A 24,951-nucleotide genomic window follows, 5' to 3' on the forward strand; every position below is an offset into this window, starting at 1 on the left:
AAAGGTCAACTTCCTGTACCTGTCCATGGTCCTGGACTCTTTGTTAGGAGGATGAACAGATACAGAAAGATCAGCTAATTCCTTCTTAGTGGCTGCTGCTACCACCATAGCATCAACTGAAACACCTTTGGTGAGAAAGGATTTGTCATCTGGTGCAGAAATAAATTTAGAAGGCCTCCTAGGGGTAGGTTCCATTGAATCAGGAGCTGCCCACGCCTTTCTAGCCACTACCTCCATTAGTGGGTCGAAAGGGGGAGACACCCAGGAGGTGGAAGGGCGAGATACAAAGGCATCAAGGTAAACCAACTCGTCCTCGGAAGGTTTGAGAGTGGACCAATTTCCCCTCTGTCTTAGGATCTCCAGGATGTCTGAAAAGGAGACATCCTCAGAGGGGGATCTGGGGGAACCCTCCAACTCATCCAAGTCGGTGTCCGACGTGACAGACTCGGGGGAGTCTATGTGCTTCCTCTTGCACTTTCTTTTCCTAGGGGGTTCCCTGCTTGGATGACTTCTGTCGATCCGTTTTTGAATTTCTAAGACTGTTGCTTCCCTTTTCTGACAGCACGAGTCACACTTCTTGAATCCCGAGACCTTAACGTCTTTGGACATTGCCCTAAAGACAGTCACTCAATCAGCACACACACTCACTCACTTACACACAAGGGGGAGATGAGGGGGCTGACTAGAACAACAACACACACACACACACACACACACACACACACACACACACACACACACACAGGGGGTGAGTAAACAGAAAAACTAAAGCCTGTAGGCCTGATTATAAAAGTTAACTAAGGGGTGGGTTGGGCTTACGAAACAAACACTGAAAAGTAATAATATCGATAGGGAACAAAAGTAGGGAAAAAAACCTAATAAACTACCTCAAAATATAGAAATTTAGTTGAAAAATCCTTTTACTGACCTGAGCCGGTAAAAAAAAGCAACCTCGCAGCGAAGTGGCAAACGAGATCTGGGGAGTTAGCGCATGGTATTGTGGGATATAGGGCTGCCTCGAGCCGGTAAAAATAGCTCTCGAGCTATAGTATAGGCCGAGTCCCATCCAGCAAGAATGAAGGCGAGAATGACAACTTAACATCAAGCATTATGACGCTAGCAGCCACTGAAGGATTTTCATGTGATATCTCGCTAATGGAACTAGGATGATCGAAGCTGCCATGGACCCTAGGGCTTGTAGTAGGGAGCAGTAAAGAGCCAGTCGTCTAGAGCTGGAAATACCCGGAATCCTTGCAGTCTGAGATGAGCTGCAACCACCGCCATGCATTTGGTGAACACCCAGGGGGCTGTGGTAATACCAAAGGGCAGTGCTCTGAATTGGTAGTGACGGGCTCCCAGCTGGAGGCGCAGATATCTCCTGTAGCTTTTGTCTATTTTTATGTGGTAATATACATCCTGAAGATCTATAGAGCACATCCAATCTTTTCCCAAAAAAGGGAGGCTAGAGTGAATTGTGACCATCTGAAATTTGGTCTGCTGAACTGACCTGTTCAGCCTGCTGAGATCCAAAATTGGTCTGAAGCCCCCTGTTTTCTTTGGCAATAAAAAGAACCTAGAGTAGATTCCGGATCCTAATTTGTCTGGTGGGACTGCTTGGATGACTTCTGTCGATCCGTTTTTGAATTTCTAAGACTGTTGCTTCCCTGTGCGTGGGTGGAACATCCAGGATTTTGGTCGCAGGTTTTGGCTGGACTAGAAAGGGGACATTGTAACCTCTGGTTATGATCCTCTGGACCCAAAGGTCCTTTGCTATCATTAGCCAGGCATGTTGGTGCAGGGATAACTGCCCCCCCCCCAACTGCCTCCAGAGGAAGCAATCGGGACTCCTTTCAGGAACGCTGATAAGAGTTCACAGAGAAAGAATCCCTGGAACCCTGCTTTCCAGGCCATTTTTGCCTCTTCCGCAGCATCTTCCATTATTACTTACCTCTGCCCCGGGGTAAGTCATTGCCACAAGTGTCCTGGAAAGGCACTTTGGACTTTTTAAACCAAAGCCTCCCACTCGCTGGTTCCTGGAATAAGGTCACTGGGGAGTGGAGAAGCATACGCCTGCAGCAGAAAGCGTCTTTCCATCTTTCTCACACCTGGCTAGAATATCCTTCACTGTGGGGCCAAATAGAGAAGACTTAAATGGCTCCGGGAACTCTCATAAGTGCATCCAGGTATGTTTCCTGATGGCTACTCCTGAACCTGCTGCTCTCGTTGACCCTTCTGTAGCATGTGCAATTAGCCTCATGGACGAGTTCGATATTGATTCTAGGGCTGCGAGCTGAGAATTCATTTTGTCTCGAACTCTCTCAGCTGCTGCTCTTGTCAGGGTATTCGAAAGTTCCTTTATCAGATCCCTTTGTAATCTGGTAAAATGTGCCATGTAATTCAAGGACCCAAGAGTGAAGGTCGATTAGGTGTATACACGCTTCCCAAATCTATCCATAGCCCTAGACTCCTTATTAGGGGGATGGATAGTGGGACTCTCTTCAGCAAGTTCCCTCTTCGTGGTTGCTGCTACCACTATAGCATTCACTGGGATTCCCTTAGTTCAATGTGGCTCATCCTTAGAGATTGGCTCGACAGAATCAGGTGACTTCCATGCCCACTGAGCGATCGGTTTTATAAGGTCATCAACGGGTGGAGAAATCCAAGAAGTGGGGAGTTGAGCAGGAAAAGCCTCAAGATATACAGACTCCTCTGAGGAAGGTTGGGTGGAACACCAGCCTCCCCTCTGTTTCAGGATTTCAAGGATATCCCCAAAGGAAACATCGTCAGGGGGAGACGTGGGGGAACCTTTCCCTTCGTTGAAATCAGTATCTTCCACAAATGACGCCTGCGGGGAGTCCAGGTGCTTCCTCTTCACAAGAATATCTTTGGTGGGGTGTTCCAGAGAGGTATCCAAAGAGGACATAATCACAGTGGTTAGATCCTGAGACTTTTGTGCTCTCTGTCCCAGGGAAGAGGATGGAGGAAGCTCAGGTTGACAGGAAAGACCCAATGTCAACGGGGTAAGTAACGACTGCCTGCCACAAACCAAGCCCTCTCCATGGCTTGGAAGGCAGGCTCCCCATAGGGGGGAGGGAGCCCTGGACCAAAAAGGACTGCTTCGGAACCATGGTCCCACCCCACACAAAAGGAACCTCCGCTGAAGTCGAGGTCAAGCTTACAAATGCAGAAGCACTGAGGGACATGGACTGCTCCAAAAAGGCTGAAGATGAAACCATCCCCCCGAAACCTGCAACAAAGCTATGGCCCCAAGAGGTCTCCAGGTCCTAAACATACAAAGTGCTCAGGGAAGTGAGCAGTACCTGATAAGGAGTTCTAATTAGCACCAAAGCAGTCGGTACTGGAACTGTCGACACCGTAGACTCCGAAGTCTCAGTGGGAGTCGGAGGAGGAAAAAGACAAATTGGAGTAGACATGGCACCAGCACCAGGAACCGGAGCCGAAGACAATCCCATTGCCACAAGGAACTGTTCCACCATCCTTATCATATCCGACTCGGTAAGGCTCCTGGTGGATCGGGCAGAGGAAATGGAGGGAGACCTGGGAGAATGCCTCTCCAAGAAAAAACTTGGGAGGATAATCCACGAAGGGGTCTATTGAAGGTGAGTACTTGGTCCTAGGTATCATAGGGATAGGTGAGTCTTTCAGTTCCTGATTTTTGGCAGGAACCAATGTTGTGGTCGGTGCCAATGAACTCGGTGCAGAAGCCGGAATCAATAGTGCCAAACGCTATGATGCTTGTGTTATCTGTGCCAAAGATGCTGTTGGCACCGAAGAAGATTTAGCTACTTTCATAACTGATTTCAATGGAGCAGTTGGAATCAAGTGGGACCTATTTTTAGGCTTCTCCCTCTTACTGGAGGAAGAAGTATTAGTAGAAGGTGAGCTCTCCGGTATGGACCCTGATAGAGCTTCGCCAACTTCAGATTTTAACAGGCCTTTCATAATAAGCTTATTTTTGTGCTCCATTAATGTCCAATGGCTAAACCCATGGCATATGGCACAGTCTTCTTGCAGGTGAAAACTCCAAGACAATAAATGCAAAGAGTATGCCCATTCGAACTGGGTATTTTTCTATCACATTTAAGGCACCTTTTAAATCAGGTGTTGCCTTTAGTTCGCTTGTCTGCCATAATCAAGAGACAGAAAGAGACACACACGCACACACACAGGGAAATATTGGAAAAGGAAGAGACTATTCTAACAGTAAACATCTTTTTTCTTTTCTTTAAACAGAAAAAATAAATAGAACAGTACAAGTACCAACAATGGTACAAAGAAATACTAAAAGGTAAAGGGAAAATATACCAACAGGTAGAAACAGAGAGTAGCACACACACTAAAATAAACTAGGAAGGAGCATGTAGATGAAAGATAGGATACAGTAATAGAAGGTTTGACATATAATGGGAAGATATTCACTTGCAGAAGGAAAACTGCTTGGCTCGAGAGCTTACAGGTGATATGTCTGGCACTTTGAACCAGTAAACGAGATCTGAGGTAATTTGGTAAGGAGCATTATGAGCAGAGCTGAGCTCGAGAGTTTTTACTACACGCAAGCTAGTCAAGGACTATTTGAAGATTGACAACATCAGATCACTAGTTGTACTGAATGCATGGATCTGAACTTTAAACATTATAGTCAAAAGCCATCTACTATTCATCTGACACTTAAATTCATTACAAGCAGCAGGCAAGCCATGCAACTTTCTCACAATGATTAACAGGACATAAACCGGATGTAATAAAGGAACACTCAGTAATAAACTAAAAGCATTTAGTGGCTTCTGAGTAGCAGGCATTGAAATGAAGCATAACTTTCTTGTATTACATACCATAAAATTTTGCTGGAGAGGTGACCATGAATACATAATAGGAACTGTAGCAACCGGTGCCAAACCTCGCATGATAATGCGCTGACTCCTGAGTCTTGACGATGTACTTTCTACAACACACTGGAAAGGCATAAAACATTAGGTATCATATAATGGAAACATTTCCAGTTTCCCCACTATAATTTGATTTAAAATATTCTACAGACTAAAGATGCAAAAGTAACATCTTTATTAATGTGCCTACACCTAAGCAAAGCAAATAAAACAAATATACAACAGAAATGGCTGAGCCAAGATACTGCCTAAAATAAACATGCAACTCTTAGATCTATATATATTGTATATAAAACTTTAATAACATCATAAAACCAAATATGCCAGATGGAAAAAAGAGATTTTTTTTTTAATTTACTTATTTATTGTTTGACAGATAATAGAGCTATCCAGTTGGACTGACATAATTTCAGTGGAAGCACTGAAAGAAAAGCTCAGCAGTACACAAATTCAACAAAATAGAAGAATAAATACGAAACTGCTACACGGAGAAAGATCTTCTTAAAGCTGCATAAAACGTAAAACTCCTGAAGCTGCTAAGGTAACAAATTCCAGAGGTATGGTTCCTGGTGAAGCTAAAAACAGAAGGCTCAAGCCATATCTCTGGAACTACTTGCAGCCCGAGTAGCCAAGAGAAAATCCCATGTTGTCCAAAAGTGAACAGAGTAAAACTGTCATGACTTCACTGCTTCTGCCTTACTAGTTTGTTTGCAATAAACTTTTACATTAACAGAAATATGGAAACTACCGGGTAATTGTATGCATGTACAGATCAGGTTTTGAGAGTGTGGAATACAAAGGCTATTACAATGGCAGCTTTTATTTAGCATTATGATCACAAGACAAAAGATGCAAATTAAAAAGTATGATCTGTAACATTACTGTAATTAAAACCATTTTACAGATTCAAATTCCAACATTTTAAAAATGCACATTTAAAACATGGTAAATTGCAAGGAACCCAATAGCCTGCACCTATATTCCTGACTGTCTCATGAAGTGTAGCATCATTATAAACATAACATGACAGACAAAAGAAAAGTAACATCACTGTGAATTTAATGAATAAATGCATGTGCATGTTCATTATGGGCAGTGCTATATAGGACCTTGGAAGTGTTTACAAATCTATACTTTGTTTTCACTCTCCTAGCTCAGATACTTCATATCAGCATGATGCTAATATCCAAGAGCAGCACTTATATTGACCACACAAGGTAATACTGACTGCAGTTCAAAGGCTTTCTGTGAACAATTTTTCCTAACTTATGCGGTAATTTTCTGATCACCTTGCAGGAATTTTTTAAGGGATGTGGGAGGGAGGCATAGCCCTCGAATCTGGATTGTGCTGAGAATGAAAGCCCTATATTATAATATTACTTTTGCTTTCTTTTTGTCTTCATGTTTCTATTTTCACATTCAAAAACATGCACATGCAAAATGTAAGTTAAGACCACAACATCAATTACCTACCCTATTCCACCTAAAATAACCTGCAAACCTAAATATATATGTAATTTTAAAGTGAAACATTAAACTAAGAAAAAAGAACAGCATTCCTGGTCAGTAACTATAAATACATACAGTTCACACACCGTAATTAATGCATACTAAAACACAAATACAGACACACGCACGCACACACAAACACACAGACATATTAAAACACATCCACAGCATCAAGCATTCTAATAAATTAAAACACAATCATAACCACTGGCATAACATGTTATTACTAACATGGGCGACCATTACTCTACACCAATAGTCAATCCCTCCCTGGTCAGATCTGACCATAAACTAATCACCATGGAAATCCACATTTCACCCACACCCCCTGCAAAGGTAACCACCTTGACAAATTTCTCCAAAGTTAACTTTGGACTCCTAAAAACAGAGGTGGTTAACTTCATGGCACCCATGCCAATGGAAAATAGCTGCATGACTGCCTAATCATACACCAATGCACTGTATGAACATGTACATAAATGGATGAAACTAGCTATACCCAACAGAACCAAGACCCTCTCCTCCAAAAAAGGAAGCCAATATGATGGTCACCTGCCATTAATAAACTCTACAACAGATGGATGAAACTGTTGCAGAAAAAGGTGAAGTCCCTAGACCCCTAGACTGTTAAAACTCCCTTATCAGCCTCAACAAAAAGTTGAGATCCCTCATCAAATCCTCTAAAGCCAGCTATGAAGGCAGAATTGAGGCAGACACTAAAAACAATCACAAAGCCTTTTATAGTTATATAAAGAACCTCCACGGTAATAACCAGATGTGCTCTGATCACCATCATACTGGCTGAACGATTCAGTGCCAACTTTACCCCCCCCCCCCCAAAGGACCAATCACAATACCGGAAGAATGTCAGGCACCCAGCATTACTGCAGCCCAGGTTAAAGCTATATTGTTTAAGGCCAAGAATACAGCTTCTATGGGACCCGATAATATCCCTGGCTGTGTTCTACATGAACTACAAAGCGAACTGGCACCACATCTGTGTGCCCTGTTCAGTCACAGCCTCATCTCAGGCTTTCTCCCTACCGAATAGTGCACTCCTACAGTCATCCCTCTCCATAAAGGGGGAGCGACTACAGACCATGGGAATTATCGCCCCATTAGCCTGACGAGTCTGATACGTAATGCTATGGAGCACATCATCATGGACCTGATTAACAAAGATATAGGAAATCTCCAAATTCTGGACCCCTCGCAATTTGGCTTTGTGAAAGGGAGATCATGCCTGCTCAACCTGGTTGATTTCTTTGAGTCAGTCACCAGGGCTGTGGATGAAGTTATGGCCGTGCATACAGCCTAGCCTGATCTGGCCAAGGCCTTTGATATCATTCCTCACTCAGGAATTACTGATAAACTCACCAAACTAGGCATCAACTCCTATATCACTAGGTGGATTGCAAACTGTCTCGCAGATAGAACACACAGTGTGAAAGTTGTGAACTCCAAGTCAGACTGACGACCAGTCACGAGTGGAGTCCCACAGGGATCGGTCCTGGGTCCTCTCCTGTTCAGCATCTACTTCTCAGAAGTCCAGGCTAACACAAAGGGACTCTGGCTGACCAAGTTTGCAGATGGCTGTAAGCTGGAAGCCATTATTAACTCCCCAAGTGATGTAGACATCTTACAGAAAGGTCTCACTGAGACCAATGACTGGTGTCAAAACCATGGCCTTAAGCTTAACGCCAAAAAATGCGTCATCATCCCCTTTGGCAAAAACTCAGTTCCCACTAACTACCACATTGATGGGAGCCCACTGAACACTGAAGTTGTTAAAAGAGATCTGGGACACAGGTTGACAGTAACCTGTCCTTCGACCACCACATTGCCACTGTGGTCAGAAAGTCCTTCTATGTGGCACATCTCATTACCAAGGGCTTTGCATCCAGGAAGAAAGAGGTCATCTTCTCTCTCTACTCTTCCCTCATTAGACCAATCATTGAGTATAATGCCCCATTTGCATTGTACCTCACTAGACACCTGCAACAGCTGGAGGGGCCACAGAAGTACCTTAACAAAGAGGATCCTAGGAATTAAACACATGTCCTACACAGAGAGACTCAAAAGACTCCACCTATTCTCTTTCTCATATCGCCTACTTAGAGGCGATCTCTGCTTGACTTACAAAGCCATGTCTGACCCAGCTCTGTTAGAAATGCTACATCTAAAGAAATCTCCAATCCTTCTGCACCACACACTCCAGAGACCTCAACCTCATTACCACAATCAACAGAACATGCTGGAGGGATAGGTTCCTCACCCAGAGACTGCCCATGCTCTGGAATAGACTTCCCATACATGTCAACCAGAGCACCTCGCTGTCCCTCTTCAACAGAAATCTTGATGAGTGGATGGGTAATAGAAAGTTCACCCCGGGGATCTCTCCAGTGGTTCTACTTGATAGAGGCACTGGGAACTAACGTTGGGTGGCATGATGCCAGGGCACCTCTATGGTCTAGGCTTATAAAGGCTCCAGGGCCATTACCTAGTACACAACTATGAACTAACATCAGTTCAGTAACATAAATAGCACACACTGCATATAATAGAACTACGCACAAAGCAGGGGCTGCAGCCCCTCCTTTCTGGAAAAGGAAAAAATAATTTAATTTATTGAATTACTTGAAAAAAATAGACTGATTTTGATTTATTTGCTGCATTCTTTCACGTGAAAGTGGAACACGCTGCATGCTACTATGCATATGCGGATTAATGAGGTCTTCTGAATGTATCCAGTTTTGCCTCACAATTTGGTACGCTTGTTGCAAGCTTTGTGTTTTGGGGCAAAGCAGTGAGAACAGCAGTTGGTGAAGAATGACAGACATTTGAGTTTTAGACTTGGCAGCAATGATTCTTTAGTTTGAGGAATGAGAAGAATATTACAGGAGACTGATAAAGCTGCCAAAGTCACTGGTGTCCCTAATTCTGGTCCTTTGTCTCCCATTATGTTTTAGTTTTCTACTTTATTCTTGAGTTAAGAGGTATTGGGGTGCTCCAATGACTGTGAGCTGTGAAGATACATACCTGTATGACAGTTATTCATGTATATATTACTTAATTTCATCTCCATCAAAAATCTGAGCTGTATAGTCAAAGTATTGCAAATAGCTGTAATTGATGGATACAGGGGTTGTCTGTGATGAAAATTACTTTGTACATGGGGAAGGGATTGCAGTGTATCTAAAAGCAGCAAGATGGCCATACATTTTTTTCACTTTTCATCATGAACATCAACATTCTGAGATGTTCTGGACAGGTTGAGTGTCATAGCTGCTGATCATTGGCACAGTGGTGTACTGAGTAGAATTGCCTTCTAACAGTGCTTGGTTCTCAGGTTGGGTTTTTGGCTGTGATTCATTCTACCTGTAGTCTGTGCATACATCCTGTCTCTGTGTAGGTCTTGCCCAGTAGCTGTGTTTCTTCCCATAGACTCAGAGCTGGAGTGGTGCAGGGGATACTGCTGTGCAACAGGGGGACACATGGAGATCTTTATCTAGGGTTCCATCAGCTAAGGCAGGCCTTGTCGATTACAGTCTTTGGGTGAAAGTTAATGACCCAGTGTGTTGTTTAATCATAAGTAATGGTCACTGACTTGCTGTAATAGAGCCCTACTCATTCTAACTAACCCCACCCATTCAGTAGCTTCCTGCAACCCCCTTTGCTTCAAGTTACCAGGCACCACTGATACAAAGCCAGCCAAATAAACAACCCCTCTCTAAAACAAACACTAAGAAAAACTCAAAATCTGACATACCCCCCAAAAAAAACTTCAACCAGCCATTCAGAAACAGTATTCCAGTTAAATAGGACTTTCCCTCAAATAACTTTATAAACTAATAAAAATAAAACACTGCCTAGATTCTAAGATTGTGGCAAACTGAGCAACACATTAATTAGAGCTCTCCCAATGTGAAAACTGAGAAGGGGGCAAAAACACAGGTAAAAGTTCAAGATTCAAGACTCAAAGAAATTTTAATGTAATTTAGGATCACACAAGTGCAGCCTACATGAAATTACAAATGTCTGCTCACGAGAGTAATGCAGTGCAAATAACATAGATACAGCGTATCAAAGAATAATATAAGAAAGAAAATAACATGTATGACATGCAAGAGGTAGTTCACATTACATAAACACATTCAATACCCATTACCCTGTGATAAATAAATACCCACTACCAAACCCCTACACTGTTAAGATAGAGAATACATGGAGACTAGTGAATAGCAGCTGTTTAGTTACCATATTGCACTTATTACCCTTAGATGTGACACAGGATAGCCATCATATTGCATAACAGTAATGCTGGAGGTAATTGCTCAGAGCAGCAGGATTAAATGAAAAAAAAGAGGCTTCAATGTATCAGCTATTATGGTTGGTGTCTGTATTAATAAGTCTCACAGCTGTAGGATACAAACTGTTCCCTAATCTGGTTATTGATTTGGGACTAATATGGTTACTGGCCAGTGAGTGCAATGCCTGGATGTCAAAAATAGAAAACAAACATGAAAAATCCAAGCGAGGTCTGGTAAAAAAAGAGAGAGAGAATAAGAAGTTATGTACTCACCATAACGTTCCATGTGAGTTGTTCCATCTCGCCTTCATTCTTCACTGATGGGTTAGGAGCCGAACCATCGGCTCCGACACGGCCGTTAGCAAAGCTCAAGGTTTACAAGTAGTGCAAGACCAGGCCCCTTATCCCATGATGCACTGCTGGAATTACCTCAGATCTTGTTTGCTGCGTGTACCATATCCATGTAAGAAAACTACCCTCCTATAGAGAGTAAGAAGGACTGAATAACCAGGTTGAGACCAGACTCTAGGTCAACTATCAGCCAGGTGGGGGAATGGAGGGAGGGACGTAAGAATGAAGGCAAGATGGAACAACTCACATGGAACATTATGGTGAGTACATAACTTCTTAATGTGAAGTTGCTCAATCTTGCCATTCATTCTTCACTGATGGGTAGCGTCCCTAGCACCCTCAATCTCGGGTGGCTCACTGGAGTACATTTTTCAGGACTGTAGACCCAAAGGAAGCCCTGTCCCTGGAGGCCTTATCAACTTTGTAATGAGTGATAAAGGTATGAGGTTTAGACCAAGTGACTGCAGCACAAATGTTATCAAGGGGCAATTTGGCTTGGAATGCAGAAGACGTACAGACTGCCCTGGTAGAATGAGCTTTAATCTTGTGTAGTAAGGGCATTTTTGCAGCTGAGTAAATAAAGGTAATACAATCAGAAAGCCATTTTGAAAGTGTTGTTTTAGCCACTGGTCTACCTTTTCTGGCTTCAGAGAATAATACAAAGAGTTGGTCTGATTTTCTGACATCTTTTGTTCTGTCCAAATAATATCTGAGCTGTCTGTGAACATTAAGTTTGTGCAGCATATACTCAAGGTTATTGAAATGGTTAGGGAAGAAGACTGGCAACTCAGTGACTTGGTTGATATTAGATTCCGAACAAACTTTGGGCAAAAAGGAGGGGTTTGTCCTAAGAAGTACTCTATCAGCATGGAAAATCAAATAAGGAGGGCTGATAGATAAAGCTTGAAGTTCTGACAATCTGCGGGCGGAAATAATAGCCACCAGAAATATGGTTTTCCATGATAAAAGTTGAGGTCACAAGATAGTGTTGGTTCAAATGGGGGAATAACTATACGAGATAGCACAAAGTTTAGATTCCAAGGAGAATAAGGAGTTTTCACTGAAGGCTTCATGTGAAAGGTTCCTTTGAGAAAGGCCTTGGACAACTTGTGGGGCATTATGTTTAGCCCGTCCACTCCAAGATGAAAGTTAGATATAGCAGCCAACTGGGCCTGAACTGTAGCAGCTGCAGCTCCTTGATTAAAGATCATAGTCAAAAATTCTAAAATGGATGTCAAATGGGCTTGATAGGGATCAATGTTCTGCTTAGAGGCCCATATGGAAAATCTCTTCCACTTACTAAGATATAATCTTCTGGTGGATGGCTTATGGGAAGACAAGAGGATCTGCCTTGTCTCATTAGAAAGGTTATAAAGCCTAGCTATGACGGGAACTGGAGCAGCCAAGCTGTGAGCTTCAGTGACTGCAATGAAGGATGAAGGTCCCCCGACAGATGTGTCAGAAGGTCTGGAACTGGGTCCAGACTCCATGGATCCTCCAATAGAGGATGATGATGATGAAGAAACAGGAACCAAATCTGCTGAGGCTGAGGGGCTATAAGAATGATAGTCCTTTCCAGCAACATTGCTTTCTGTACAAGTCTAGGTATTAGAGGGATTGGAGGGAATACATACAGGAGACCCGGGGGCCAATTGTGTATGAGTGCGTCTCTCAGGGGTTCTTCCAGAGGGGGAATCAGGGCAAAGTAGCTTATGCATTTCGTGTTGATGTGACTGGTAAAAAGATTGCAGCAAGGCTGGCCCCATTTGCAGAAAATCTTGTCTACAATCTCTTGTTTGAGGGACCACTCGTGCGGTAACAAAATTGCTCTGCTCAGTTTGTCTGCTATCACGTTGGAGTTCCCCGGGATGTGCGTTGCCAACAGAAAGCACTGGGAGGAGGCAGCCCACTGCCAAACTCTGAGGGCTTCTCAGCAAAGTGGGTAAGACTTGGTCCCGCCTTGCTTGTTCAAGTATCAGACTACTGACATATTGTCTGTCCGAATTGCAATCGTTCCTAGAGGAAGAGAGTCCTGAAAGTACTGCAACGCCAGAAGTACTGCTCTCATCTCCAGAACATTGACATGCAGATGTGACTCTTGGTCCGTCCATATGCCTTGGGCAGTCTTTCCCTGAAAATGCCCCCTCCACCCTATCAGGGAAGTGTCCGTGTTCACAGTGTCTACTGGTGGGGGTAGTACAAAGGGACATCCTATGGTTACATGAAGAGATGTTAACCACCACTGGAGACCTCTCCTGGAAGAGTTTGTAATTAAAATCATATGAATCATTGGAAGTTCCTGATAGGATCAATGAATGAACAGCATCCTTGCTAATGGTATGGCCAAGATCGCTGCAGCCATCAAACCCAACACTTTTAAGACTTCTGCAGCTGGTGCTCTGTCCTTCGACACATGAACTGACATGCTGGCGAAGAACCAACAAATAACTAAAACAAACTTAGAACTTAAACAGCGTGAAAGAAACCAATAAAAACCAAGCGGAGACGGTAATTATAGAAAAACAATCTACTCTTAGCGCTTTCGGTAAAACCAATGCTTCACCTTCTTCAGATAAAACATAAATCAATTAAGACACTTTAAATAAAGTTCAGTATAACACTTAATAGTTAACAATTAGGGTTTAACAATCAACAATGCATCCAATTGTTCAAGATCAGCTGCTGAACAACGTTAAATGTTAAAGGTGTAGTCCACATGTAAACAAATCTTTTCAGAGCCTACAACGCATGTATTGTAGAACTTTTTACTAATCCAAATACATAAAAGTAAATAAAAATGTAAAAAGAAGTAAAAAACATATGTAAAAAATAATATAAAAAATAATAAATATGTATAAATGTAAATATAAAGTTAAACTTTCAAGGGTACATTTTAAACAGTGATGTATGTACATGTTAATAAAAAAAACATCAGTATAATGTCTAAACATTTCAGCGTCTCAAAGATAAAAGTTTGAGAACGCACTTAATAGATTGTTAAACCCTAATTGTTAACTATTAAGTGTTATACTGAACTTTATTTAAAGTGTCTTAATTGATTTATGTTTTATCTGAAGAAGGTGAAGCATTGGTTTTACCGAAAGCGCTAAGAGTAAATTGTTTTTCTATAATTACCGTCTCTGCTTGGTTTTTATTGGTTTCTTTCATGCTGTTTAAGTTCTATGCTGGCGAAGAAGAAAGACCCTCTCGATTGGTAGTCGTAGAGTGGTAGTTGAAGCGTCTAACTCTGCCCCTATAAAGATGATATGCTGCAATGGTGACAAGGCAGATTTTTCTGAGTTGACTGCAATGCCTAAGTGATGGCAGAGTGTCAGAGTGTATTCCCTTGCCTGAATTAGTTGATGCCTGGTGGTGGAGGTAAGGAGCCAATCGTCTAAGTACGGAAACACCTGGAATCCTAGACACCTCAGATGAGCCGTGACCACTGCCATGCATTTGGTGAACACTCTAGGGGCTGTAGTGAGACCAAAGGGCAGGGCTCGAAACTGATAATGATTAGCTCCCAGCCGGAAACGCAGATGACCTCTGGATGGCCTGGCCATGTTTATGTGGTAGAACGCATCCTTAAGATCTATCGAGCACATCCAATTGTCTCTCCCTAAGAAGGGAAGTATAGACTGTAGCGTGACCATCTGGAACATCTCTTTCTTCACAAATTGGTTGAGTCTGCTGAGGTCCAAAATAGGTCTCCAGTCCCCTGTTTTCTTTGGAACCAAAAAGAACCTTGAGTAAGTTCCGGATCTTATTTGGTCTGCTGGGACTGGTTGGATGACTCTTTTTTTTTCTAGCAACTTGTGGACCTCTATAGTTGCTTGTTCCCTGTAACTGGGTGGAATGTCCGGGATTCTCCTTGGGGGTGTGGGTGGAGTGGACAACGGTATAAAATACCCTCTGGAAATAATACCTTGTACCCAGCTGTTGTTTGTTATATCTTGCCAGGCGTCTGGGTACAAGGATAAGTGACTCCCGACTGCCTCCAGAGCAGGACAGTTAGATCTCCTTTCAGGAGCGCTGATAGGGTTGACCAGAGAAGTGATCTCTGTCACCCTGGTGTTGCGGACCCCCTCTGCCGTGAGGGCAGCATCTTCCATTGTTACCCCCTCCTCTGCCCCTAGAGGGGGGTTGACCATGTGTGTCCTGAAAGGCTCCTTGGGCTTTTTGGAACCATATTTTCCCTCCCCATTGGCCTTTGGGGTAAGGCCGAGTAGGGGTGGAAAAACGAACTCCGGTGGCAGACAGAGTCTTTCCCTCCTGTTCACACCTGGTGAGAGTTTCCTTCACTTTGGACACAAAGAGAGATGAGCCATCAAAAGGGGTGTTGACAAATGAAGACTTAAAGGGCTTCGCAAAGGAACACAAGTGCATCCAGGAATGTCTTCTTAAAGCAACTCCTGTACCCGGTGCCCTTCTCGTCCCATCGGCTGCATATGATATGAGACACGTGGACGAGTTCACAATGGAATTTAGGGTAGCAAGCTGTGTGGCAACTTTGTCGGAAGCTCCCGCAGCTTCAGTACCCTGAAGTGTATCTCCCAACTCCTTAATGAGATCTCTTTGCAGTCTGGTGAAATGGGTCAAATAGTTTAGGGATCGGAGTGTAAAAGTCGCTGAACTAAACATGCGTTTCTCATATCAATCCATGATCCTGGACTCTCTGTTAGGAGGATGGATCGACAAGGAAGTCTTAGACATTTCCTTCTTGGTGACCGCCACCACCACCACCATGGCATCAACAGGGACTCCCTTGGACAAAAAGGCTTTATATACGGGGGCAGAAATGAACTTGTTAGGCCTCCGAGGGACAAGTTCCATGGACTCCGGTGACTCACACGCCCTCCAAGAGACCAGCTGCATGAGCATCGAAGGGCGGAGACACCCAAGAGGTAGAAGGTTGAGACCCGAAAGCCTTCAGGAGAACTGACTTGTCCTCAGTAGGGCTTTTGGACTGCCAATCACCCCTCTGCCTAAGGATCTTGAGTATCTCCGCAAAGGAAATGTCCTCAGAGGGGGATCGTGGGGACCCTTCTGACTCATCCAAGTCAATGTCAGATGTCAACGACTCTTATGGGGAGTCCAAGTGTCTCCTCTTACACAATCTCTTCCTGGGGACCTCCTCATCGTGAGCCTCTAGGGAGGTCTCAGAAGAGCAAGTCCTCCCCGGTCCCGACAGGAGAGTGTCAGCCCCTACAGTCCCCGGTCGGCGGCAAGGACGTCATAGTAGCCGAAACTGATGACACAGGAGCAGATCTCGGCTCCAAAGGCTCCACAATCAGCAGGTCAGCCCCCTCTGGCTCCGACGATCTGGTATGGCTTGGAGGAGTAGTCAAATCTGGGGTGGTGGTCTTCGGTTCCAACGCTCGGGTCAGAGCCGACAACAATTTAGTAAGGCCTGGTGCCTGTAAGAGCTTCTGCACCAATCAGTCCATATCCAAATCCAAGAGGCTGACAGAAGACCTAGAGGAGTGCACCAAAGGTGCAGATTGAAGGAGTAGAGATACAGGTCTCTCAGAGACCGGCTCCAGAACTGTGGGCCGGCTCAGAAATGAAGAGATACTTGGCTCTGATGGCTGTGGAGTCGAAGTCCCAGAATCCTCCACTTTCTTAGACTTTTTCGAGTCTTTAGATGCCTTGGAATCTTTAGAGGATTTAGAGGACTTGCTGGCCCCATCCTGGTCAGTCAAAGCTTCAGCAAAAGGATGCTTTAGCAAGCCTCAATTCACAAGCTTCCTTTTCCTCTGTAAAATAACTCTTGAAGAAAAGGAATGGCAAATACTGCAGGACTCCTGCAAATGCACCGCACCTAGACAATAAATGCATTGAACGTGACCATCAGTAAGAGACATCTTTTGTCCGCAGTCTGGACATTTCTTGAATTCAGACTTTGGGTGCTTTTCTTTTTCCTCAGACATCTTAAGAAACTTTAGGCTAAACACAAGAAACAAACCACGCAGCCTAAATACAGCCTAAAAGTTGTGTCCCAACTACACTTAGGCTAAAGTTAACACGCCTAAATATAAACACACTCTAAACAATGGCCCAGAAAAAAAAAGGGCCAACGCTATGTAAATATGTATATAACTGCACACTATTTATCCATGCTATAAATGCAGTAACTATAGAAATAGCAAAAACACATGCTAAACACTGGCCCAGAGAAAAAAGGGCCAACTATGTAAATATATATATATATATATATATATATAATAGCACACTATCTATCAATGTAATAAGAATAGTAATAGAAAGACACACACTCTAACTAACTTGGCCCAACACGAGGCCACTACAGCTATGCTGAAATATAAAGCAGCAAGGGAAATAAGTCAACAGAACAACTACAGGAGCTAATATATATATATATATATATATATATATATATATATATATATAAAACACACACTAAAGTAGAATTAGAAAAAAAAAGGGTAAGAAATAACTTGCGAACAGCGAATTTTAAATCAAAAAAGGCTCGAGTGAACTGGAACCACATTTACTGGTATGGTATGGTAAGATTTTACACAACTGTAACATTTTCTTCTATAGCACTGTTGCAGTATTCTAAACAGAAGGGAGAGTAAAAAAGCTCAAGAAACAGAATGGGAGGTGGAAGGCTGAGAAGAGCCCTCAACAAACCCTTGATTCCTTAGTTCACAATGGACTATAGAACCTATGGAAAATGCGGAAATTGCTCTAGAGGAGGTTGAGGAATACCTGTAAAAGGAGGGAGAGACTTCCATACCGTGAAGTAACCCTGACGGATGACAGGAAAAAAAACAATTAAATGAAGTGATGAAACACCAATTTGGAAGATAAAGGGAAAGCCAAATGGACAAAGGAACCTGGTCTAAGAGAAGGGGGGGTGGCAAAGAGAAGCAGGCTTATCAGCTAAAGGATGCTTCTGGAACACAGAAATCTGAGAAGCCTTAGCAGAGGGAGACTGTCTACCACCCTTCCTGCCCTTGGTGGCCTGGTGGGGTTGCCTGTGATCAACAGCAGATCTAGAAGGATAATTTGGGTCTATATTACACCGTCAAAACACGTTAACATCGAGTACCACATTGTCAAAAGTATTCAGCGAAATTCACTTTTGCGATTCACTGAATACTAATAGGCAAAGAAGTAGTTGGCCAACTACACAATTTTGCCCTTTTCTCCACTGTAGTGTGATCTTGGAGTTGGTATATTTAGTTAGGGGGGTGTGGGGGGTGCAGCCCCCCACATGGGTAAGTTTGGTTTAGGTAGAATGAGTTCTGTTGAGTAGCGGGGCAGGTATTTGTTTGCCATTTAAGTATTCAGCGAATCGCGGAAGTGAATTTCGCTGAATACTTGTCGACAATGTGGTGTTCGATATTAACGTGCTTCATCGGCATAATATAAACCCGGATAATTCTTCTGGAACTTAGGCACAGGACAGGAAAATATGTTTAAGGTGCTCCAAGCCTTTGCCCTTCTCTTGAAGAGACTTAAGTAGGTCAGCAGCAGTAGCAGTCCCAAAAAGATATTTATTATCCAAAGGAGCATACAACAACTTGGCCTTAATGTCCTTAGGCAGAGACTGCAGACGAAGCCAAGAATAATGCCTCATGACAAACCCAAAAGTTGCAGCCCTGGAAGTGGCATCAGCATCACAGGTACATTTAATACAGTGGTGAGCCACTTGAGAAGCAGAACCTAAAATAGACAGCGCAGAAAATTTGCCTTCAGAATCAAGGAGGTCAAAAATAATCTGACAAACCGGAGCAATCAAGGCCACAGCATACTTGGTCATGTGGGTCTGGTAATTAAGAACCCTAAAGACCAAAGTAGAAGTGCAAACTTTCTTACGAACCCTCTTCATTGCTCTACTATCCTTATCAAAAGGCAAAAGTTTGGAAGAGGGCAAGAGCTTAGAAGGTTTGTCAGAAGAGGAAAGCTGCATTATTTTTGAGAAAAACCCTGTCCTTATGGAAAATCAAATAGATTTACATAAGAGTGCCTATAATTCCAAAATCTGTCTGGCTGATGTGACTGCCACTAGGAAAACTGTTTTCCAAGTAAGGTATTTAATGTCCACTGTGGCACAGGTGGGTTGTGTCAGAACTTGGAGCATGAGAGCAATATCCCATGGGAGGGCCAGGTCTCTAATGGGAGGATGTAAAACAAATGTCCCTCTCAAAAAAGTTCCTGAGATCTTCAAAGACGCTATGGAAGTGTCATTATAGTCAATATGACAAAACTGAAATTGCTGCCATTTGAACTTTGATGATGGAATAACTACAGTCTTTGCGAAAAAGTTGAGACAAGAATTCCAAGATGGAAGGAATGGGTGCAGAAAACAGGTCCAAACCCTTGGACACAACCCAGATAGAAAATATTTTCCATTTGCTGTGATATATCTTTTTTTGTAGCAGGTGTCTGAGAAGCAGATATAATCTTAACAACCATACTGGGAAGCCTGTCATCTCTGGGTACAGTCAAAACTGGAGAAACCAAGCGGTTAGCTTCATGGTGGTCTGGTCTGCAGGAAGCAATCCAGACGGGTGAGATACACGATCTGAATACTAATCCCGCATCCAAGGGGGGTGCACTGGTAGAGGACACAGGAAGTAGAACCATGTTAGTTGGAGCCAAGAGGAGGCAATGAGGATTACTTTGGTCTTGCACTGTCTGGCTTTCTAAACTAGTTTGTTCACGTGTTGTAATGGAATAAAATGTATAAATGAGGGCTGAGGGCCAACTGTGAACCACAGCATCCCTCAGTGATTGACTCCCTTTGACGGATCAGGGCACAGTAACTGGTGCTCTTGTTATTGAGATAGGAGGTGAATATGCTGCAGCAAGGTTGGCCCCAGCAAAGAAAAATTAAAGTTGCCACTGTTGGACTGAAGGACCACTCGTGAGGCATTAGGATAGTTTTGCTCAATTTGTCTGCCAGAACACTGGAAGACTTCAAGATGTGCATTACCATCAGAAAATGGTGTGAAGACACTGCCCACTGCCAAACCCTCTTGGCCTCTCGACACGGGGGGGGGGGGTAAGAACGAGTTCCTTATTAATTGATTATGTATCATCAGTGTTGTCTGTCTGTCTGTATGGAAATCAGACCCTTGGGGAGAACATTCTGGAATGACTGCAACACTAGGAGGACTGATCTCATCTCCAAAATGCTGATGTGAAGACTGGCTCTAAAGTTGAACATGTATCCTGGATCTACCCTACAAAATGTCTTCCCCAGTCTAGAATGGAGGTGGCCATGGTTACTACTGCTACAAGCAGATCAGTATGAAAAGGTTGCCCTTTGGATACTGAAGGAGAGGTTATCCAACAAGGGATGTGTTGCCTGCAAATCTTTGTGAGTCGAATATGAATGGGTGAAAGTTCTGGGACCACTGCACTGCTAGACTCCACTGAAGCACTCTCACATGGTAGAGGGTCAGCGGAATCATTAGAATTGTGGATATCATTAAACCTATTAGACACAAAATCAACCATGATTGAGAAGAGGGACGATGAATCACCAGCATGACCATTAGACGTAAAGATGTAACCCTGCCCTGTGGTGAGGAAGGCTGACAATTTGTAGAGATATGTGGAGGTGGCATCCAATGAATTCTATATGTTGGGCTGGCAACAACTAACACTTTGAAAAATGTACTGCTGTACTTAGGTCCCTGTACTTAGGTCCAGTAGCAATTGCAGCAGAAGGTCCAAATGATGTTATAGTAGATGCTCGGAAGCAGCATTTAGGAGCTAAATGTCGATGTAGAGGAAGACTTGGTTCCCTAGTAGAGACAAGTGGACTGCTGATCTTGTTGACCATCCAGGGGGGCTGTGGTGAGACTGAAAGGCAGGGCTCTTAACTGGTAGTGATTGGCTCCAAGCCGGAAATGCAAGAATCTCCTACAGTGCTTTTCTATCTCCATATGACAGTAAGCATCCTGGAGATCTACTGAGCACATCCAGTTCTCTTTCCTCAGTAGAGGCAATATAGACTGAAATGTAATCATCCTGAGTTTTGTTTGTTTAATGAACTGATTCAGGTGACTGAGATCCAAAATTGGTCTGAGGTCCCGTGTTTTCTTTGGTACTAAAAGGTACCTTGAGTAGACTCTGGATTGTAACTGATCTCGGGGGGGGGGGGCTTTTTGAATGACTCTTTCTTTTTTTCTTTTTTCTAGCAGCTTGGAATTTCTGCTGCTACTGGTTCCCATTGACTGGGTGATACATCTGGAATGACCTTCTTTTTTTATAGGAAAAAGAGAAAAGGGAATAGAATAGCCTCTAGAAATTATCTTTAGCACCCACAGATCTTTTGTTATGCTTTGCCAGGCTTGAGGGTGCAAGGATAAGAGCCCCCTCACTGCCTCAAGAGTGCAGCAGTTGGGCAACCCTTCAGGGATGCTGATAGTGCTTCTCAGTAAAAAGACCTTGGAAGCACTGGTTATGTGGTCCACCTCTGCCTCCTGGGCAATGTCCATTTTAATTTCCTCCACCTCTGCTATGTGGAGTTCTATCACCCAGAGACTCAAGATGATGACTTACGAAACCGCATCTTTTTCCCAGCACTCTGATTCCTAGAGAAGGATCTTTGGGGGTAGAAAAATGGATACACACTGCAGAGAGTCTTGGCATCCTGATGGCTCTTGATCAGTGTGCCTTTAACTTTAGGTTCAAAAAGTGTGGCGCCATCATATGGGGCACTGATGAAGAATGTCTTAAAGCCTTCCACAAAATCACAGAGAGACATCCAGCATGTTGTCATACAGTAAGATCTGTGCCTGCCACTCTGGCTGAGACATCAGCTGCATTAGAAAGCAGTTGCATGGTCAAATTAGAAGCTGACTGTGGAGTAGAGAGCTGGGAATCCACCTTCTTCTGAACATCTGCAGGTAATACTCCGGAGAAAGACTTGGAGAGTTCCTTAGTCAAGTCTATTCAAAATCTGTTGATATGAGCCAAGTAAATCAATGACCTAAAGGCAAAGGTTGCTGAGATGCAAGTCTGTTTCCCATACCTGTCTAATGCCATAAACAACCTGTTAGGGGATAGACAGAGAAACTTTCCTCAGATAATTCCTTTTTTTTGGTGGACACTGTTATGACCACAACATCCACCGGTCAACCCTTGCTCCAATGTTTCCTGTCCCTTGGGACTGCTAAAAACCTGTGTGGCTTTTTGGGTATCTGCTCCACCCGATCAATGTTTTTCCATGCCCACTGTGCCATGAGGTCAAAAAGAGGATCAAAGGGTGGTACCACCCAGGATGATGTTGAACTGGAATCAAAGGCTTCCAAAAATACAGATTCGTCTGGTGAGGGATCTTCTATGGACTATGCCCCTCACTATTTCATAAGTTCAAGGATTTCACGAAAGGTGACTTCTTCCAAAAGGGATTGAGGGGAGACTCCTTCACCTTAACCTACATCTCTATCTTCTGTGAAAGACTCGGGGAAAATAATCCATGTGTGCTTTTTCTTGCACATCTGTTTCTTATGAACTGGTTTTGTTGGGGGGGTTTAAGGGTCCAGAATCAAACTGGGAGCTAATGTAGCATGTGTTTTCAGAAGTCTGATGTTCTGACCATCCCTGTCTGGCAGGATGATAAGAAGCAGCAGCAGCAGGATCTGGTTGGGGTTTGGTGCAATTGGGCTAGATGAGAATGCCTTCTCTTTTGCCATGCCCAAAAAAGTCTGAAGTCACTGCTGGAACCAATCGTCTCTCAGGATCTGAAGATAAGAGAGAATCCTTGGCACTAATGACTCTTGGCCCCGATGTTGACCTTGGACCACAGCTATCTAGTGGCAAATCTCCAAGGGAAACAGACGATCTGAAAATCTCAGTGTCAAGCCATTCCTTCAGAACCCTGCACCAACGCTCCATCTCCAAGTCCCTTCCCAATCCAAAGGTATCAGATTTGAAAAAGAGAGGGAAGCTGTCGGTGTCAAAGTAGATAGCCAGCTCAGCGCCAACAAATGCTTCAGAGTTAGCTGAATCCAACACTACTGGAACTGAAAGACAGACTTGGACAGGCGGAATGAGTAGTGGAGTAGAATGTCTAACAGTCAGTAAGTTTCCAGGGGACGGTACAGAAAGAACCCTACACTGGATATGCATTCTCAGAAACTTTCTCATCATCCTGTTGACATCCTATTCCATTAAGCTTTGAGATTACCAAGTAGATGAAGCCACAGACAAAGGCCAAGAAAATCTTTCTTACAGTACAGGTGAATGTCATCTCAGACTCAATGGTTCTGTTGAGAACCGGGATTGAGAAGATGGTGGTCAGTTCTGAGAAGCTGTCGGTTTCAACCTCTGGGCAGCTTTAGGATCATGTCCAACCAGCAATTTCAGACTAAGAGAATAAGTTTTGGCTGAAGAAGGTTAAGACTTGTCCTTTTCTTTTTTCCGTTTGTTTGCCCTTTCCTTCTCTTTTTCTTTTCTGTAAACTTTGGTCTATCCTGTTATGTTATACGTGTATGTATGTGTATATATATATATATATATATATATATATATATATATATATGGGTCTACTTCAGAGGATCGACAGACCATTTGATCGACATTCATTTGGTTGACAACCAGTATTCAAGGCACTTAACACGGATATATATATATATATATATATATATATATATATATATATATATATATATATATATATATATATATATATATATATTGTTAGGGAGGGAGGGGGTGAAGCCCCCCACCTATTTTCGTTTAAAAACATGAAAATACAAGAAAAAATAAACATTTTAAATGAAAATGGGGGGGGGGTTTGCCCCCCACACCCCCCCTAACTATATATATCAACTCCAGGGTAGCACAACATTGGGGAGGGGGGAAAATCCCTGTTAAGTGCCTTGAATACTGGTTGTCGATCAAATGGTCTGTCGATCTTCTGAAGTAGACCCATATATATATATATATACATACATGCATATGGTCAACCAGTGAATGGTCGACTGGGTATGGCCGAAAGGAGTGCAGCAACATCACAAAAATGCGATTGCAAGTGTTGCGAATCGCAAAATCCTGTTTCCTTTTTGACCCATGTTAGCACTCATTTTGGGGTGTAGAGTGATCGGAAATGTCGAATTCGGTGTTTTTACGACATTCTGACTGTTCGGCATTATGGGATTCACAGAGAAAAGTCAGTAAAATGTATGGTCAAGCATTGTGCGCTCGACCATATGAATATAAACTATATATATATATATATATATATATATATATATATATATATATATATATATATATATATATATATATAGGTCTATGCCAGATGACCAACTTTTCGGAAACTCAAAAAAAAAAAAATAACTATATCGAAGACACCATAAGACTGAGTTTCCAAAAACAAGAACATCAAAAAAGAAAAAAAAACACAAAAATCTACCTCTTTAATGTTTTCGCAGGGGGTACCCTAGCTAAGCCCCCTCCCACACCCCCTGTAAATTACATACACCAACTCTGAGACTGTACTACAAAGAGAATTAGGGTAAATTCCTCCAGTCCTTGCTGTACTGCGATCTCCATTCAGAAGCTTCGAGTTTTCAAAAAATTGATCATATGGTCTCCACCATACGGAGTTCGAGTTTCTGAAAACTTGATCAACTGACAGGGATCCCGACCTCTTCTAACTATAATAAAGGCGAAAACTTGAACAAGGCTAGTACTATATGGTAGATACAAGGAAAAAACAGTCTATTTAACCTTACTCAAACTAATTAAACTATCTACCAAGAACCACACACAAAAATCTAGCTCTAATCACAACAAAGTTGAAAGAAAAATTCTGTCGGTAGGAGGTGGAGGCAAGAAGAAATAATTTTTGTAAAGAATATGCAATGACGAGCCCTCACAACACGT

At 42.9% G+C, this 24,951-nt stretch overlaps 1 protein-coding gene across 1 annotated transcript in view; it reads right to left on the reverse strand.

Annotated features, from left to right (window-relative positions):
- Nucleotides 1-24,951, reverse strand: part of EZH1 (enhancer of zeste 1 polycomb repressive complex 2 subunit) — a 3,086,757-nt gene that overhangs the window by 2,319,179 nt on the left and 742,627 nt on the right. Inside the window, exon 4 of the mRNA XM_044054680.1 lies at nucleotides 4,854-4,973. Within this exon, the coding sequence (XP_043910615.1) occupies nucleotides 4,854-4,973 (120 nt within the window). The remainder of the gene's footprint in view (nucleotides 1-4,853; nucleotides 4,974-24,951) is intronic.

The sequence above is a fragment of the Protopterus annectens genome, chromosome 13.part0 (genome assembly GCF_019279795.1).
Source record: "Protopterus annectens isolate FY-2018-M chromosome 13.part0, PAN1.0, whole genome shotgun sequence".
Lineage (NCBI taxonomy): Eukaryota > Metazoa > Chordata > Ceratodontiformes > Protopteridae > Protopterus > Protopterus annectens.